This window comes from Acinonyx jubatus, chromosome B1, assembly GCF_027475565.1.
Source record: "Acinonyx jubatus isolate Ajub_Pintada_27869175 chromosome B1, VMU_Ajub_asm_v1.0, whole genome shotgun sequence".
In the NCBI taxonomy this organism is placed as follows: domain Eukaryota; kingdom Metazoa; phylum Chordata; class Mammalia; order Carnivora; family Felidae; genus Acinonyx; species Acinonyx jubatus.
The window spans coordinates 137,183,831-137,204,176 of NC_069382.1; the positions used below are offsets into that span (position 1 = coordinate 137,183,831).

A 20,346-nucleotide genomic window follows, 5' to 3' on the forward strand; every position below is an offset into this window, starting at 1 on the left:
AGTGGGACTAGAACTCACCAGTGGTGAGATCATGACTTGAGCCGAAGTTGGACGCTTAACCGACTGAACCACCCAGGTGCCCCTCCGATTGTCTTTTTAATATATTTGTTCCCCATATTAAAAATAAATCATATAATTGTTTGACCTGAGAAGTTTCCATAGGCAAACTTACAGAAAATTAAATAGAAGTCATTTGATTAAGTTTAGATAATATATACATTTCTGTTATTTAAAAAGATTTCTTCTAATTCCTTAAAATCTGAGTTAAAAATTTACTTGTAAAAAAATAGCCCTTCATAAGAATTGGGAACTTATAAATTGATTCATTTATTTTGCACAGAAATTTGGCAGTATCTGTAGAAGGTTAGAAGGTTCCTATCAGCCATTCTACTTTTTAGGACCATGTTCCACTGAAATACTAGCACCAGTGTGCAAAGATAGGTATGTGCAAAATTGGACACTACAGTGTCATTCATAATAGTGAAAAAACATTCAATCTAGATGCTTATCAATTGATACTGTAATTAAAACATATATATATATATATATATATATATATATATATATATATATATATAGAATGGGATACTATGTAGTCATTAAATGAATTGGGAAATCCATATATATTAACATGAAAATATATTTAAGATACATTAATTGGGAAAAGCAGGAACAGTCTGCTAAGTATGATATTATTTTTCTAAAATAAAAACAAAAAATCTTTAACTGTTTTTATGGTGTGTGTGTGTGTGTGTCTGTGTGTGTGATCATAAATGCATGGAAAAAAGTCTGGAAAATGTGCAACAAACTGCTAAGGACAATACTGTCTTCGCAGTGAGATTCAGGGTGGGGAGAATCTTAATTTTTTAATTTCCATACACTTTGGTTATTCAATTTTATTTCAACATTAATTTATTATTTGTAAAAATTTAAATGCTCAAATTAAAAAAAAGGGGGGGGTTAGAGAGAAAGCATGTGGGAATAACATATCCAATTGCTACCTTGGAGGGTCCTGAAAGCTCCTTGTTAAAATGAAAACACCAGGAGTGGACCTTGAGTCAAGTAGACATGGAAACTATATACTAGTTGTGTACCTTGGGCAAGTAATTCCATCTTTTGTCGGCCAATTCTTGTCTGTTAAAAGGAGCTAATCATTTCTCCCGTAGAGCAAGGTGGGGATGATTAAAGACATATGATGCATGAGAAGGCCTAACTGATGTTGGGTGGAAAGGGGTCTCAGGCTGAGATGGGATTTGGAGGTTATCAGTGTATACTACCATCGTTATTTTCATCCTAATGTGCAAGGATTCTAACAGTAGTATGGAGACGTCAAATGAATTTGCTCGAAGTGACACGGCCAGGTAGTGAGAGCTGGGATTCACGCCCAGGTCTGACTCCTGAGTGTAAGCACTTAACCACTGCATTGCCTCAGAATTTCTATGTTCCCTCTTCCCGACATCTCACAATTAATCAGAATGTGTCATAATTCAAAGACGCATTCATCTTCCAAATTTACTCTGTTCTCTTACAAACTTTTTTGCAGTTTATCCGTCATGCATTAGGTGAGAAGTGACTATAATTTTTTGGTTGTTGCTAATTATATTAGGGAAGTAATTACTTCTGCTTACAAAAGTAAGTTTTGGCCAGACATTGTACTAATCCTGAGAGGTCTGGGCAAGATAGCAGCTCAGATTCTAGTCATGGATGTGCTAATAGTTACTTTCAGTGCAGTCCTACATCTGCTTTATATTCTAGAAAATTAAATACATTGTTACTCAGATCTGGGAGACAAACCCGCATACTGAAGTGGTTGAATGTAGAGGTCAATTTCTCATGCCTCAGTAAAGCATAGTGAAATGGCATAAAAATATACACAAACTGCAGCGAGTATGGACTTCAGGTGTGAACCATGTAGCATACATTGGTAAGTGTAGACTAAATTGGAGAGAATGTTTTTCACAAAAAACAGATTGTGCAGAGCATCTTGTAAGCAGATAGTTTTGAGTCCAGGACTGTTACCTTGGATTCTTTGGTTTGGACTTTGGGCCATGGAGACATTGGCATATGTTGGTCTTAGAGTGACATGCTAAATAAACAATGAGCAAGTTTTTATATAAAGTACAATAAAGTTAGCTAAACCTGTTAGTTCCTAAGATATTAGAATGCATTAGCAATGTTTGTGCTTAGAAGATAACTCCTTCCCTGCTTTGTAACCTTTAAACATTTTTTTTAAGTTGAGGAGCTAGTAGAGAGCAATTACTTTTTTGCAGTTTATCCTTCATGCAGTAGGTAGTATAGTAGTATATAATAACATGATTAAATAAAGTGGGTATATTTCAGTGAATGAACAGATTTTCCTTCACTATTTTTTTTCTAATTTTATCAGCTTGGTTAATATCGTGTTTTGTTATTATTATTTTTTTAATGTTTATTTTCTGAGAGACAGAGACAGACCAAGCATGAGCAGGGGAGGGGCAGAGAGAAGGGGAGACACAGAATTCGAAGCAGGCTCCAGGCCCTGAGCTGTCAGCACAGATCCTGATGCGGGGCTCGAACTCATGCACCGTGAGATCATGACCTGAGCTGAAGTCAGAGGCTTAACTGACTGAGCCACCCAGGCGCCCCAGTATCATGTTTTATTAATGGAAGGAGGCAGTAAAAGTAGTAGATGGAGTTTATTGAGCACTTACTATGTGTCAGAGATTTTGCTAAGTGCCTTATATGCAATAGCTCGGGTAGAGTACTAAGGACTAAAGTGCTAAGTGGATTGTAAATTATTGGTAATTTGTAGAGATGTAAAATAACACGTTGAGAACAGTGTTTCATATTCTACTCAATCTGCTAAATTTTACCTTCTAGAAAACATTTAATTGGGGCACCTGGGTGACTCAGTAGCTTGAATGTTCATCTCTTGATTTTCGCTAAGGTCATGATCCTGGGGTCGTGGGATAGAGCCCCACATTGGGCTCTGTACAGAGCGTGGAGTCTGCTTGGGATTCTCTCTCTCTCCCTCTCTCTCTGCTTGAAAGCATTCTCTCTCCCTCTCTCAAAATAAATAAACATTAAAAAAACTGTATAATTCTATGTAATTGGCTGATCATCACAAAGTTTCTGCATCGCTACATTTTGTTCGCAGTTACTATTTATTTCAAGAATTAATGTTCCTGGCTAGTAATCTCTTGAAGACAAACAGAATTGATGTATGATACAAATATTTATAACATTTATGCACACGCACTTATCTAAATTGGCATTTGGTAGCATAAGTATATGAAGCTTTGTAGCTTTTGTGGTGGATTGTTCTGTGGCTTCCATTTAAGTAAAGAACACATACAAATATATATATATATATATACATACACACACACATATTTAAATACATAATTAAATTACATATATTTAAGTTTATAAATTCATTTAAATATAAAGTTTAAAAATCTGGTGCGGGCCTATGGCTGACTTAAACCAATAGAGTTCAGCCCATGAAAACATGGAACTAAGCCTTAATAAGGCATGGGAGTTTCCTTTCCTGTGCTCCTAGTAGCCAGCTGTCATATAAAAACTTTGATTACCCCAAGACCAGCATCGTAAGAGGAAATCCAACCTAGCCATGTGGAGAAGAGAATGATCAACAGTCCTAGCTGAGCTACGCAATAGCCAGCACCAGTTCTCACTTCAACCATGTGAGTGAAGCATTTCAACTCTTCTAGCCATTCCTACTTCCTAGCTGACAATGTGTGAAACTTAGGAACTGCCCATTCAATGCACAGGATTATGAGGAATAGGAAATTATGTTTTTTACACCACTAATTTTAGTGTAGTTGATTATGGCCAAAATGGAAATGTGACTGAGGTAGGTGCCAAATGACCTTGAAGAGATTGATAGTGAAAACTGGAAGGGCAGTGAGCAAAATTGTTAAATTGGAGGTTGAAGCAGAAAGGACCATTGTCCTTTGGTGGTAATGTGCAAAATAGAAAATGTACATAATTTGATACATGGGGATCTCCTAAAATTTTTTATTTTTTTTTTTAGTGTTTATTTTTCAGAGAGATAGAGGGAGACAGAGTATGAGTGGGGGGAGGGGCAGAGAGAGAGGGAGACACAGAATCTGAAGCAGGCTCCAGGCTCTGAGCTGTCAGCACAGAAACCATGAGATCATGCCCTGAACTGAAGTCAGACGCTTAACCAACTGAGCCACCCAGGCACCCCAATCATAAAATTTTTAAAGGGCTGTTTTTCAACTTGGATTAAAAGAGATAGAGATTTCAAAATGAGAGACTTCTGGGCTTCAATTTTATATGGGCAGGAAGGAATCACACGTGGTCTACTTGCGAAAAAAGAATGACTCAGAAAGTAAGACCAAAGCCCAGAGGATGGAGCTGAAAGCCACAAAGATACAGTTCCCCTAAGTAGAGTTGAGCCCTAATCAAAGAATTGGGAATATCCACACAGATGAAATATGACACTTCTGGTACCAATTTCTCTTTTGATTCATGACAAAACACCCCAAAACTTAGGGGCTTAAATAAGAACAATTTTATTACCATTAACGATTCTGTGGTTTGAGGGCTTGGCTGGGAGGTTTCTCTGCCCCATGTGATATTACCTGGTGCTGTAGTCACAGAGGCTGGTTTGTTTGTGTTTGAGGCTGGTTGTTGATCCTGGAGCTCAGCTAGAGCTGTTTAATGGAATAACTTGATTCTCCTCCATGGGACCTCTGAATGTGGCATAGTTTCTAACAGCATGATAACTGGGTTCCAAGAGAGAGCATTCCAAGAGCAAACATTACAAGATGAAGGAAACAAAATCCCTGGTTTTCTTAAAGGTTGGACTTAGATGTCCAACAACGTCACTTCTACCTTATTCTATTGCCAAACGGTAACGGGAGTAGACCAGATTCAAGGGGAGAGGAGATAAATGTCATCTCTTGATGGAAGAATGGGCATACATGAGTGGGAAGGAATTGACAGAGGTCATATTTGGAGATTATCTACTAGGGATTTTATAAAAAGTAATAATGAAATTCCAAGATGAATCTCTTCTGAAATAAATATGTTAAGTTAGAGAAAAAATATAAAACTTGTATATAACCAAAATAACAAATGAGATAGGTGATTTTGGTGCTAGTCTTCAGATTCTAGTATGACCCATAATCCATCTCAGTAATTTTAAATGCCAAGTGTCCTTTACTTTTATTATTTATTATTACCCTTTTCCTCTCATTCCTTTTGTTTTCTATATATTAAAATATTTATTAACAACATTAATACATTCCCTTTTGTTATTTTAATATTACCATTATGTCCTTCTTGAGTTATGTTAGAATAGATTGGCACATTCTGCTTTATCTCCATGATTTTGGATGGTATTATTAAATTTAAACTCTCAAGGACTTAATAATTAACAATATGCAGAAATACTTTCTAATACAACATGAGGATGGAAGTTTTATTAATTAGAAATGACTGAAAATTTAAAAAAATATCTTAATTTGTGCTGTAAAAGAAGAACATTTTGAGATTGTTGGTATTTGACTGTTTACTCAAGAGCCATAGTGAACCTTATGCATATGATTTGTAGTTCGTGTGATTTAATGTACAGTTTTAAAATGGTGTGTTTCATCAGGGACGATTAAAGGGATAGTTCTCAAATGAGGCTTATAAACCATGACTAACAAAGCTGATAATTCATGCTTATGTTCTCTTTTATGGATAAAGAGATAGTACAGTGAATAGACATAAAGTTGGTATTGATAATTGAATACTTATGTGCCATGCAGTATACTAAGTGTTTTACATATAATAGTATCTTTAATTTTTGTAACAACTCTACTATGTAAGTACTACCATCACCCCCATTTTTCAGGTGGGAGAAATGGAAGACTAGAGAGGTTACATAACTTACCCAATGTTGCAAGACTAAGAGGCATTAGGGCTGGGAACTGAGGCCAAGGCCCCATTGCTTGACCTGTATGCTACATTCATTATTTCATGCAGAGTGCCATAATGAAAGAATTGAGGGTTGGCTTGTGGATGACCCCACTCCATCCCTGACACATTATGTGCGAAGAGAATAATAACTAATGTCTACGTAGCACTCACTTTGTACCAAACACATATACATATGCATTATATGATAGGTTTTCCAGAAGAGTAACATAGCAATGAAAATGAGAAACTATAATGAAGAGGATTTGTTTTGGGTGCTAGTCACTTTCTTTCTCCTGTCTTTCTCCTAATACCCTCTCTGACCAGTCACTTACTTCCTTTCGAATGCTCAAAGGTGCCAAATAACATTATGTTGTAAATATCATAGTGGACACCCAATAAATACGTATAAAATGAATGAATGAAAACCTAACTGGAGCAGGCATTATTATTTACATTTTATGGATATGGAAACTGAGCTCCAGGAGATTAAATAACTGCTGGTATTATATAGCTCGTTAGTTGCAGAACCAGACTTGCAGTTAATTTTTAATTTGCTCTAATCCTTGAGTGTTCCTACCTCATTACATAGCTTCCCATTTAACTTCTTTCCAGGAGTTCACTATAACTCTTTCCTCTCTTCTTTTTCCTTTTCCTCCTTTCTGGTTTCTATATCAAAATGTTCAACTCTCAGTTTGCTGGGTGAGCTCTCCTTAGAATCAAGGAGAAAGTAGACTGGGTGAACAAAATCCTACTAACACGGGAAATGACTAACATCAACTTAACAACAATAGTAGCTACAGCTTACTCAGTACTTATGTGCCACTGAATCCTCACAATGGCCCCATGGGGTAGATATTTTCACCTCTATTTTACAGATGAAGAAACAAGATAGGGCTTGGAATTAATCTGTATTATCTCTGGCTGTAAGCTGTACCATCTGAGAAAGTATATTGTACAATTTAAAAGGTTATCCTAGGTACCCCCCAGCCCCTTCAGTAGAGGACTGACTGGCAAAATAGTTAAGGAAAAGAGCATTCCAGTAACATGCAAAGGTTTTTAAATTAGTTTAGATTAGAAGTTCTTAATTCTGGCTGCACATGAGAATGCTCTGGGGAGTTTCTAAAAAATACCTGAATCTTTCACAAAACAAGTAAATTAGAATCTCTTCAGTTAGAGCCCTGAAGAGATTTTTGTAAAGCCCATCATTGATTCCAGGGTACAGCCACGGTGGAGAACTAAGGTGCATCTGTAGAGATGTGTGTGGACTATTTGTGAGCCTTTCTCATATCACCACATAGATTCAGTGTTCACTTGCGGTGGGTGCTCAGCAGGGGGATAGAGATTGACTAAAATCTGGAAAGAGCTTTGAAATCTGAAAAGTTCAATTACCATACAGATATACAGTATAAACATAATGTCCTTAGTCACAGGTAAAAGTTACTTAAAATAAAAAAAAAATGTGCCTCAATTGTGTTAGTTGGGCAAGTTAGAATTCTTTGCCAACCATTTTATTATGCCCCTATTTACAATATATATTTATGTTTAGTTATGACATCTTGAACACTTTTCAAAATCTAAAGTGTTCTATGCGTGGGGAAAAGCCACTGATGTAGCACATTATATGGCAGCTGTAGTTGCTGTGTTTCCTTTCCTTCTCTTGTCTTTTTGTCCTTTCCCTTCCCTTTTATCTCTTCCTTTCCCTACTCAGCAGAGAAATTTGAAAGACACTAACAGAGTGGAAAGTGTTATTTTATAGATTTAAAAAATGAGTCTGTGTGTTTTTGCCTTTCTTCCCTGTCCCTCTCTCTCTTTCTCTCTCTAATCAGTATAATTACAACATAAAAAAGAAAGAGTTGATTATACATTTTGGCCCCCTGATTCTCAACAAAAAAATCAGAGCTTTAATGTCCCATTTTACTTGTTTCAAGTCTCTTTCCAAAAAGTATTTGAGGCGTCACTGAACATAATAACATTGCAGAAAGATAACAACATAAAAAAAAAAGAAAAGTTAAGATCTTGCGAAAGAGGATGTAGCAATAGGTTAATCATAGGAGCGTAGCAGAATTCTGTGAATGAGTAAGAAATTTACCGTGGGCTTCCCAATAATCAGGGCAAGAAACAGTTCATGTAGTTGTAGTTAGCAGAATGGAGGAAGTATGTAGCGATTACTCAGGGATGACAAGAACCTTCTGCCTCGAGACCTTATAGGGGACATTATGTGTTATGATAGCAGTGCCCTTGACTACCGCTTCACAACAAATACCAAAGTAGTTTTGGTATCTCTCTTCCTGTAGTTGAAGACCTAAAGTTAAAACCAAACTTGGTGAGGATGATCTAAGATGCTGTGGGATTTGAGCATTGTAATGTGTAAATATTTTTTTGTTTTCATCATTCCTCACTTGCCTTTTTTTTTTTTAAGAGTCTTCTTCAAGTCTTAGTGTAGATGAATGAGTCCTGTTTTTAACCTTCAACATCATTTGCTTTCCCCTAAATTAGCTGTTTACGAATAGACAAATTTAGAACTTCTTTTTAGTGGCTTGGGATTTTTTGAAGCCCTGAGATCTGCCCTGTCTTGTTTTAGCTTTCCTTCCCCCTAAATTGATACTTGTTGAGGCAGTAGAGGCTGACAGACTGTGTGGTTACACTGGAAGGAGATAAGACCAGGGCTCATGTGTGTTGATGTTGACTGTGGGCAAGAAACGCTTTTCCTCTAGGGACAGTGCGGCTGCAAAAGGAATGATGGAATTCAGTGCTATGTAGAATGTTATGGTATCAGGTGTGGGTATGGATAGAAAAGCCAGGGGTGCTCTACTTCTAATGAAATGAGCTAGCTGAGACATCCCTTCCAAAAAAGCTGTGAATTCCACACTGGGCAAGTTCATTTAACTTAGAGTTGTCTGCTGCTGTTGTCTGGTGTCTGGTTCTTAGAAGTAATTAAAAGGTGAAGTGAATCTAAGCTGAATGGAGAGGGTGATTTTTACCTTGCAGAATCTGTGTAAACTTAAATTTCAGTTTTCTTTTTCATTTCCTTTTTGGTAGCAAACAATGCTTGAGGCCATGCTACCACTCATTTCTGGGAAGCATCAAATAGTTGGTTTTTGTCCGCATTGAGACAGCATCAGCTTCAAGTTGTTTCTGTAGACACTAAACATAAATATTTAGGTAAAACAAGCTTATAAATTATGTGATTTACTCCATCATCTGTGGAATTAGAAATCTTTTTCCTAGGACAGATTGAAACATTTATTGAACACTTACTTTGTAAAACGCATTATAGGGGCCCCTGGGTGGCTCAGTCGGTTAAGCGGCCGACTTCGGCTCAGGTCATGATCTCACGGTCCGTGAGTTCGAGCCCCGCGTCGGGCTCTGTGCTGACAGCTCAGAGCCTGGAGCCTGTTTCAGATTCTGTGTCTCCCTGTCTCTGACCCTCCCCCATTAATGCTCTGTCTCTGTCTCAAAAATAAATAAACGTTAAAAAAAAAATTAAAAAAAAAGGCATTATAATAAGCAGTAAGTGCGGAGTAAGGGGGTACATTATAAATGATAGACACAGTGATAGCCCACTGTAAACTTGCATTCTAGTTGAGAAGTTAAAATATGAGATTCAGTTAAATTAAATTAGTTACATTATTTCGAAGTAGAATGTTTTTGAGAGCCAAAGTATTCTTTAAAGTAAAAGTTGAACAAGGGTCTATTTGCGGTACCTTACAAGAAAGAGTGTGATTAAATTAAAGATAGGTTCAGAATAGGTTGATTTTATTTTATTTTATTAAAAAAAATTTTTTTTAATGTTCATTTATTTTTGAGACAGAGAGAGACAGAGCATGAATGGGGGAGGGGCAGAGAGAGAGAGAGACACAGAATCCGAAACTGGCTCCAGGCTCTGAGCTGTCAGCACGGGGCTCGACACGGGGCTCGATCTCACGGACCGCGAGATCATGACCTGAGCCGAAGTCGGCCGCTTAACGGACTGAGCCACCAGGTGCCCCCAGAATAGGGTGATTTTAAACCAGGTATTAAGAGAGACAGAGATGGTAGGAAGAGATGACTGAATCAGGAAGGAAGAAGATTAAGATCAAACTTTGAAAGTTGTCTTGTGTTTTTGGAACATTTCTTGAGATGGAAAACTTGTCTGATAATAATTTTCATTGCCATATCAACATATAATCAAGAAGTTACTTTTAAAACATGATTGAAACTCTGGTAAATGGTTCATTTATTTCAAGTATTTGACATACAACATTGCTGCATAAGTTTTTTTTTTTTTTTACTATTTCTGACATGTTTTAATAGTGTATTATACACACACACACACACACACACATGTTTATGTATGACTCCAGTAGTTCCATGATGTTCAGATAATTCACTTTTTATAATTAATTTTTCATCTATCATTCTTAGTAGTGCAGGTGCTCTTCATGTTTTATTTAAAGTATTACATTTCAGGGGCGCCTGGCTGGCTCCGTCGGTTAGGCATCTGACTTCAGCTCAGGTCATGATCTCATGGTCCGTGGTTTTGAGCCCCGTGTCGGGATCTGTGCTGACAGCTCAGAGCCTGGAGCCTGCTTTGGATTCTGTGTCTCCCTGTCTCTGTCCCTCCCCCCCATCTCTCTCTCTCTCTCTCTCTCTCTCTCTCAAAAATAAACATTAAAGAAAAAAAATTAAAAAAAAAGTATTATACTTCAGTTTACCATTGCAAGGCTCTTCTGTTTAGAAAGGTATTTTTCTTTGCTTCTTTTAAAAAACTAAAAACAATATGTTAAGATCTCTTTTCTGGTCTTTTAAACTTAAAATTTTTAAATGAAATTTTAAGTTTATCTCAGATTGTTTTTGTAAAGTTGTTATATTTATCTCACATGACTCTTACAATTTCTTTATTTTTCAAGGGGTCTTTGGAACCTGTATTTAAAAAACCCTGAAAAAGGAGTCTTCTCTTACTTAACACACATAAAATAGCTCTTAATAGTGTAGTCATACTTCATTTAGACATACCACATTGGAACACTAATTAGTCATGATGGAAAAGATTCTTCTATAGTTTTTCATCTTTTTCATTTATACTGCCTCTTGCAAGAATCCATTATCATCCATCCATCCATCCATCTACCCATCCACCCATCTACCCATTTATTCTTTCATTTGTTCATCAAATATGTATTACTACCTGCCACATTCAAGACAATGAGCTGTCCAGTGTTCAGATGGGTGAGATGTTACAAAAATGACTAGATTCTGAGATATTTGACTCTGGAAACAAAAATGGAGAATGTTGATTTCTATAAGTTGAGGATTAAATAATGTGCCTTGGAAATTTGCAAATAACAAAGAAAATTTTCAACGTGTAGGGAAGTGGTTAAGTGCTTCAGAAAGGCTTTTTTTCACTTCAGCTGACCTCCTCAGTCCTTGTTTATTTTGGATGAAGGAAAATGTTTTAACATTTAGTAAAAAATACAATAGAAGTTATCTGTTCTCAGTTCAAAAATGCCTAGAATATCCCTAGATTTTTCAAGATGTTTCACATCATCAGTACTTTTACTTTTTGTAGTTAAAATATAAATGCTATTAAATACTTAACTAAAATAGCGAAAAGTATGAGAAGTTATCTGTCCTCAAGGTCCATGTTCTTTCCTCTTACTGAAGAAACCTGAGTTGTAATACTGCCATGTTTTTTGATAAGTGCTTATTGTGATCTTTGCTCATTTTTCTTTTGTTTGATGTTATAATGCATTATTTTTCAGGGGCAAGATTAGTAAAGGCTTGGAGGATTTAAAACATGTTAGTCCAGTAGGAGAAACATACATCCACGAGGGACTAAAGCTAGTAAGTTCTTTTACATTTATAAGCATAGGGGAGAATGTTTTCTTATTCTGTAATACAGTAAACTGTAACTCTCTAGTAAAACTCAAAGGCCCCATTACATGTTTATCTTTAAAAGTTTTTAAACATGCTTTTGTTATTCTAAGGATGAGACTGACTTACCATGGTGATAAGAAAACTTTGGATGGCATTTTGCTTTTTAAGGAATTTTTCATCTTCTGTGTGATTACATTCAGACTAGTCAATCAAAGCTTAAAATTTATCTCCTTTAAACCCAATAGTAACTACTCTATACTGTGAATATATGCACATTTCAAATAAAATAGTTAACCCAAAATACCCTGTTTTAAAAGTCAGTCTATAATATTTTGATTTTGTCAGACTCCTAAATTCAGCTTGATGGAGCATGCTGGTTAAAAGTTAAAATTCTTAGTTGGACAATTATTCTTCATTTTCAGGCAAATGAACAAATTCAGAAAGCAGGAGGCTTAAAAACCTCCAGTATCATAATTGCTCTGACAGATGGTAAGTTGGACGGTCTGGTGCCATCATATGCAGAGAGAGAGGTGAGTATTGAACTGAACCTGTTCTTTATGCCCCAGTGTATTTTGCTGTGTGTCTCTGTATGGATAGCCTGATATTTGGATAATTCACGTCTGTCTCTCTCCCTCTGTCTTTCTCTGTCTTTCTCTCTCTCCATAGGCAAAGATATCCAGGTCATTTGGCGCTAGAGTTTATTGTGTTGGTGTCCTGGACTTTGAACAAGCTCAAGTGAGTACAACAGATCTGCAAACTTTAATCTAAATTACATAATTGTCCTAAGGATAGCTTATCAAATTTTTTTCACTGATGACTTACTGTGATGCTAACCATTTGCCAAAGGTTTTCTATAAGGTGGCCATATGTCTTGAAAGCTGCATCAGTCATGTCTAGTTTTGATAGGTTTCATTACTGAAAACAAAACTCTAAATTTCGTGACTATTCATTTGATTTGAAGGAACTAATATTGTAGGATATACATTTGGATTAAAATAACATGAATGCTCCTTCTTGAACTCAACTGACAGGATTATTATGACAGTCTTATAGAGGTATTTTAGTTTGATTGAAAACTTGACTCTTAGGAGTGCAGGGATTTGGGAAAACAAAATTTTTTAATTAAGTTTTGAGGGTTTATATATTAATTTTTTTTTTTTCTGCTCACCAAGATGACTTTGCATTTAAACTTTTGGTTGAATGTGACATAGGACTCCTGTGTCTCATGGCATTTACAGCTAGCAGAGCTCTGCACTGCTTTGAGATTCAAACTTGGGGCCAATGTAAAGGGGCTGTGGCTGATTCATTTCATTGTGATACATTTAGAATGACACTGGTGCCGTCTCCTTCAATTCCTGACGGGCTACCCTGGTGAATTAATCTGTAGTGTAATTTTTCAGATGAACATAACTGAAACATAATGAAGTGTATAAAATCTTGTATGTCTCAACTACCCGTTAATTAAATGTTCCTCCTTTTACTAAAGCTGGAAAGAATCGCCGATTCCAAGGAACAAGTTTTCCCTGTCAAAGGCGGATTTCAAGCTCTTAAAGGAATAATTAATTCTGTGAGTATTTTTCTGGGAGTAAGAAAGGCTCATAATTTTAGATACATTTTACAAATGTTAGCAGTAATCTTGATGTCCAGTTCAGGTAGTCATTGTGTTAAAAAGGAAGTTTGTTTGGTACTGTGAACACAGCATAATTCGGAAGATCTGAGATTTTGTTTGTGAGATTTGGTGTCGATTCTTAGACGTTGAACTCGGTGAGCCTGGGTTTGTGATTTCAAGTTTAAGATCTTAGACAGCCTGAGACCCTTATATCCTTTGAACATGGAGTTCCTCACTGTCTTGATATCTGGTAAGTTTTATAGGATTTATGGAGGAAGTATAAAATAAAAATTTGGATTGGAATTTGTGTGATTTCTCCCTCCTCCAAATACGGTGTTTCGTGGCTGTCAGGCACCTTGCCCCAGCGGCCGAGTATTTGACTGCTGTTGTTGTTCTTTCCGTTTTAATGATTAATAGTTTCACTGGAGCTCATAATATTTCTGTTTGGAATTCAGTTGCTCTGTCTCTGGTGATCGTTAGAATCGAGGCTACCCTAAAGAGTATGATGGGAAGTGGGATGATGAAATGTGAAGCAAAACTCCTAGGCTTTCACTGCTGAGGTTTATGTTTCATTTTACTGCCTTTTGCTAGAAGCACTAGGAACAGTTGCTATTAAGTATTTATGATATTTTGGTAAACACCATCCTAAAATGGAAGCGAGTAATATATAGTCTCTAAGCTAGAGCCTTTCCTTTAATCTTTAGGTATTTACTGAAGGGCGGTGGGGTGGGGGGAAACAACTCAGTGTCTTTGGATGTTTCGTTCTGGCTTTTAAAATTTCTCTTTAAAGATCATTCATGTGTTTCACAACCAGAGTGAGATGGATTGATTTTGTTTTTAAGTAGCATGAGAGTTTTTTTTACCCCCTCACTCATGGAACTTTCCAAAGAAAAAAATATGATTTGGTTCTATCATGTATCGGTACTTCTAGTGGGCAGGCCGAATGTAAATACAGAACGGAACAGAGATTTTGTTATTTTAGGAGTTTAATTATGCTTAGTATTTAGAAAAAATTGCAATGTAAAAAACAGTAAATATTTTTATACTTGGATTCAAGGTAAATACTCTGCAACTGTGATTTGTTTTAAAATACAGAAATATGCATGGTCAATGCAGAAGGGAGGATAATTTGATCCTATAAATAAACAAACCAGCAGATTGTGTTTTAAATAGAATTTCATTGTGCTTGGGAATTTGCAGTTATTTTTATAATTATACTGGAAAGGAGAGAAGACCTCTCTGGATTATTTTATTTGGAATTTTTTTCTCTGTATAAAAAAGGTTCACTTCAAAAGACTAATTGGTTTTTTAAAACTCTTTGCTTATGGGCTATGACTGCATATTTCTCCTGTAGGAAATTAGTAGTTGACAACCAGAGAAGATACAGTTGTTGTTTTATTTGTTTAACTTCATTTATTTTATTTGTATTGGAGAAACTTTAGAATGGAATTTCTAACTGCAGTCTTTCTGGCCTGGAGTTCTTGATGGACTTTAGCTTGAGTAAGTTATGTGGAAAGAGTTAGCATGAAATTAGAAAGACTTGTGTTATTTTAGCTACAGATTGCAAACAAAGCCTCTTGAGTTTCATCTGGTGGAGGCCGATGGGTATAGCGTTCATTTTAATACAGTTCCACTTCAGCTATTTTGTCACTAAAGGAGGAGTAAATTCTCCTCAGGGAAGCCAATCTCTGGGGAAAGCCTGACAGTAACATGGCAGAGTTGACAGGGGGACAAATGGAGTCATCACAACCAAAGTTAATCTCACTAATGGTTGAGATTTTTATCAACATGATGATAGCTTGGGATTTTTGCTTACTTTGCAGAAATTTAAGGCAATTCAAACACTTTATCTCTCTTCAAGGCAGAGATTGCCTCATCTCTGATAATATACAAAAGCTATAATTCTGCCTTAAATTTGAATTTCACTTTATACTGACCGAGTACCATGTTATCTTCAAAAAATTATATTTGGTATTTAAAACAAATATACTGTATCTATTTCAGGGTAAGGGCAGAGAGAAGAGATGATCTCTTTATTCTTTATGATTTACCAAACTAGTAGACGAAATTGTGCTGTGAAATGTATTTATGCAAAGCTAAGCAAATGTAAAAAGTTAGAAAATTTAACTCTTTCAGATGTCTGGTACTTTGATTTTTTTTTAATATTCATTTTTGAGAGGGAGAGAGAGAAAGAGACAGAGTACGAGTGGGGCTGGGGCAGAGAGAGAGGGAGACACAGAATCTGAAGCAGGCTCCAGGCTCTGAGCTACCAGCACAGAGCCTGGCAGGGGGCTTGAACTCCCAGACCATGAGATCATGATCTGAGCCAAAGTCGGATGCTTAACCAACTGAGCCACCCACGTGCCCCCACATGTCTGGTACTTTGAAGGCAAAATATTAGTTAAATTGAGAGATAATTTCTTTTTCCTGCGAGAAGTTCTTCAAATACATCTGGCTTTATTGCCAATGAATGAATTTTTTTGAAGTTAATCTTTAATTGAGAAAAAATGTAATGTGTTTTTCTTGCTTTCTCAATCCTCTCTCGCCTGCCCACCAAAATCCAGTGATCTAGATGGTCTGGTCCCTTATTGTATATCACGTTTTGTTAAGACATCGTTTGTCTAAAATCCACTTCTTAATCAGCAAGGATAGGTGTTTCATTTTGGAGCCTTCCTTCCTGTAGTTAAAAAAAAAAAAAAAAAAAAAAAGAAGCTCTGTAGCAGTACTGTCTTCTGTAACTTCAAAAGCAAGGGACTGAAAAAGGCCTTTGTTGTGAACATTTTGCATGTTAACAATATAATACCTTCTCTAAGATTTACTTGATTCAGAAAATCATTTTAACGTTTTATTTTAATTTGGAATGGAATGAATCATATCAAAATTTTTAGACTTTTACGCAAACGTGATATGTGACATTTTTTGGAATATGGGTTTAATCTCCAATCTTAATTAGGGATATTAAGGTTTAAAATTCATTATTGTCTCAAGTAGATGCTGGTAAAACTTTCCTCTTGTTCACCTCTTTTCCCCCCCATTATCTAATTTATTCTTTCATTCATTCATTTATTGAGCTCGAACATGCTTACGGCACTGTTAAGCTCAGAAGAAGGGACATAAACTTAAATAAGACAAACTCTCTGTTTCTGAAGGAGTTTGAGGAATGACGACTTGGGGTTTGGAATATGGTTTTCCCCTTGCAGGAATTGCAAAATGCGCAGACAAGGAGGCGGGAAACTTCAGTGAGTCACTCTAGGTGATAAAAAGGAATCCTATCATGCAATTTGTGTTAAGATGCCAGTATGGCTAGAGTAAAGTTAACAGAAGGATGGGATAAGTTTGGATATGTTAAGTAATGGAAGACTTTGGGTGGTGGAATTTGAACTGTGCTCTGACAGTTGGAGTAATTAGAAACAAGGAACACAGAACTTCAGAAAGAACCTGGGCTGAGTGGCTGAAGCACGGGAGGCAGTGTGTGGCCTGGCTTGGATTATGGAGGGATATGAAGGATATCAGGCTGGATCCAGATTCTGGAAACTCTTAAGTGTTTGAATGGGGAATTGGCACTTATTTCATAAGTAATTGGGGAATGATGGAGGAGCAGTTTGGGGATGGGATTGATATGATAGCTGAGAACGTTTAGGAAGAATATTCTTGCAGTAATGGATAGGATAATTTGGAATATGGAAAGGTGTGCTGAGATTGGGAATAGGAAGACCTGAGTATGAGTTCTGACTCTGCCACTGTCTAGCTATGTGGCCTGGTGTACTTCCTAAGTGTAATCTCTCTGATTTTTAAAATTCTCATCAAGTCAAATGGGGACAATTCTATTTCATTGGGTTGTTTTGTGAATAAAATGAGACAATGATTAAGAATGATCTAACTCAGAAGGGTTGGGTTTTAAACCATTTGGTAGGCAACTAGGCATGGCAGGAAGTTGGGACCGTATAGGATAGGTTATTGATCTTTCTGCAGGACAGTCCACTGAGAGAGATGGCTATAATTCTAAATAATCAGTGTCTTAGAAGAGCATGACACTGATATGTGAGAGGATCAAATCTAGCAAGTGGGTCGTAAGCACAAGGATTTCTAGATGGTGTAGCTAACCAAAGTCAGATATTTGGCTGTGTCCTAGTTCTGAATCTTCAGGCCATGGAGCTAGGACCCAGCCAACAACTGGGAAAGGAGATTCAGTATTCCCATGACAAAAAAATTGTTTTTGGTAGAATGTCACGTAGAATTTCAGGACCCTGCATTCAGAAAAGAGTCACAGTTCTTGTCAGGGAACTTGTAGTGCTGTTTAGTGATTCAAAGTAGAAACCTAGTTGTTAAGGGGGGAAAAACCATCTTCAGTGGACCATAGTTCCTTAGGGCTTATTTTAGGTACTGAGATTCTAGGTCTTTCCCAATAAAACTAGGTCAAGGACCACAAGGAAAACATGTAATAAACTTTCTACCCTGGTCAGAATCATGTCAGGAACAGGGTGGGGCAGAACCTCCAGGGATAAAATTGTTTTCTCTTGCTGAGCCAGTCTCTAATGGGTCTGGAAAACATTAACTGCTGTTATTTATTGTGATGGCAGTGAAACTGGAAATAAAAAGGTACATTTGGGAAACCTTAAAAGTTAATAGAACCTGAGAGATGACTGGATATAGGGTGAAAAAGACAGAGGGAAATTGAATATAACTTGGGCATTTTGCCCCCCATCTGGAAGCAGTGAGAGTGAAAGCTGTTTTTACAGAGGGGCACAGAGTGCTAGAGAACACACTGGAATTGGACAGAGGGACAGGAGAGAAGTGGGACTGGGTCTGGGAAGTCCCTGTGGGGAATGTCCCTTTCGGAAGTGGAGGTCCAGCAAAATGTTCAAGTCAGAAAACTTCAGAATTCAGTCATTGTTCCTCCTCTTGTGTTTTCTCCCCTCCTGTTGCCTACAAACACAGGACATAATTCTTCTGTTTTCCTCTTTAGATTATCTTTAATATGTTAGAATGTTAAACAATTATTTTGGGTTTCTTGGAAAGGTGATTACCAGGCTTTGATTTGAAAATGAATTTTGAACTAGTATTCGAACTAGTATAGGTCAGACTGACGTGTGAGTACCACATGGGTACTGGTTCAGTGTTTCATAATGCAGTGCTTTGGATGGTAGCATTCAAAATAAAATAACACCTCAGATTGGTGAATAATATGGAAAGAATAAAAATAAAAATTCTCTGTGGAAAACCCCCCTCTCTCCTTTTCTTTTCCCCTAAAAGCAAGGCCATGGGATGTTATACTCTTTGCAATTATTTCAACAATTTTTTTATAGAGTACCTCAGAATGTATTAAGCAGAAGAGATAAATCAGTTGTGAAACTGGTTTTATAAATAACCCTGATCCAAAAGAATTAAGAACACTATATCCTAGGTGATGGCAGCTAATGCCAGAGTTCCTAAGTACCTAACAGGGAAGTATAGGAACATAAATAGGAAGGAAATGATCACTTATACGTGTAGGACATTTAAATAAAACTGTAATAGGTTGTTTATAAAGGGGGAAAAAGTGCAATATACATTTCAAAAAATAGCTTCATTCATAGTACTGGAAATGTAAGCTTCATCTGACCTTTGCAGCCAAATTGTTTTTTCTCAGTAATGTCTATTGTTGTTTTGAAAAGTTTCTAAGAAAGGTGTCTACATTATGTTTTAATGAGATGAGAAGATACTGCAAAATTGTTTTCTTTACTGCAAATCATTTTCATAGAAGAGGTACCTAATGAACATTCTGATAAGACCTCAGTTTAAGTGATTTTAGCAGGTTCTGCTACGAATGTTGACTGCTTAGTTGTGAAAATCTCTATAAAATCATGGTTTGATGAAAAAAATCTAAAGTCTGAGCTAACTGTAAAGATATATCCACAGGAAAATCCCCAAACTGGTAGGATTACTCAAAATTGGAAACCAGTTTCTAGGGCTCTTTTTAACAAAAGATTGACTATAATATGAGGCTCACAATAAATCAGCTTCTTCTGGGCTTCTATTTATCCAAGAATCTTTAGTACTGAATATAGATGAAGTGTCTCATTATAACATCTTTCACATTAATGGCAGGAAGGTTGGGACTGTATTTCCTCCTAATCCTTTTTTTGTCTAGTGCCTAATATAGCACTGGGTAAATAGTTATTGGTTAATTTATATTTATCAATGAATGGAAAATAAAATCAGTGCTTTTTGAACATATTTTCATAGTTTTATAATATAGTTATGGTGTATGTAAAGATTAAAAAAATCAATTTTTTTCTTTGCCAGAGAATATTTTGAATTAACATGATTCCATATAACTTTTATTTCATCTTCTTATTTATATTCCACTGTATTATGACTTTGTTTATAAAAACCACATTCATACTAGCTTAAGAGGAAAAAAAAAGTTATTGGCTGATATAACTGGGTGGTGCAGAGGGAGGAAATTACCTCAAGTACAATTGGATCCAGAGAATCGGTCTATGTTCTTAGGATCTCTCTTTGTAAAATTTACCCATGATTTTATTAGCCTCATACTTTTCTTGTTCAAATGAGTGTCCGATAAAGGTAATTGCCAAAGGTTTCAGGCTTCTATGGGCCTCAATTACCAAGCATATTGGAAAGAGAGAGCTATTGTTCTGGGGCATCAGTATACTCTGTCCCAGATAAGGACTCTGAGTGAGTCAGTTGAGTAAAGTGCTCATCCCTGTCAACATATTTGGGCCAGCCTGAGCATCATGCCTACCCCATGATAAGAGATTGACAGCAAGGCAGAGAAGGAGGAGGTATCATGATCCATAGCATCACTCAGACCACATGGACTGGAGAACACTTTCTCATTAGAAAGGAAACACTGTTCATAGACATGTTAAGGGTGAAAAAGTGTTCTGGGTAGGGAAAAAAAATCAATAGCTATTATAGTCCACTATATTCAAATACATTTAAATATT

The 20,346-nt window shown here is 36.5% G+C and overlaps 1 protein-coding gene across 1 annotated transcript in view; it reads left to right on the plus strand.

The window, feature by feature from the left end:
- ANTXR2 (ANTXR cell adhesion molecule 2) overlaps positions 1-20,346 on the plus strand; it is a 151,924-nt gene that overhangs the window by 7,650 nt on the left and 123,928 nt on the right. The window contains exons 4-7 of the mRNA XM_015074377.3: positions 11,673-11,754; positions 12,210-12,317; positions 12,454-12,522; positions 13,274-13,354. Coding sequence (XP_014929863.2) covers positions 11,673-11,754; positions 12,210-12,317; positions 12,454-12,522; positions 13,274-13,354 — 340 coding nt within the window. The remainder of the gene's footprint in view (positions 1-11,672; positions 11,755-12,209; positions 12,318-12,453; positions 12,523-13,273; positions 13,355-20,346) is intronic.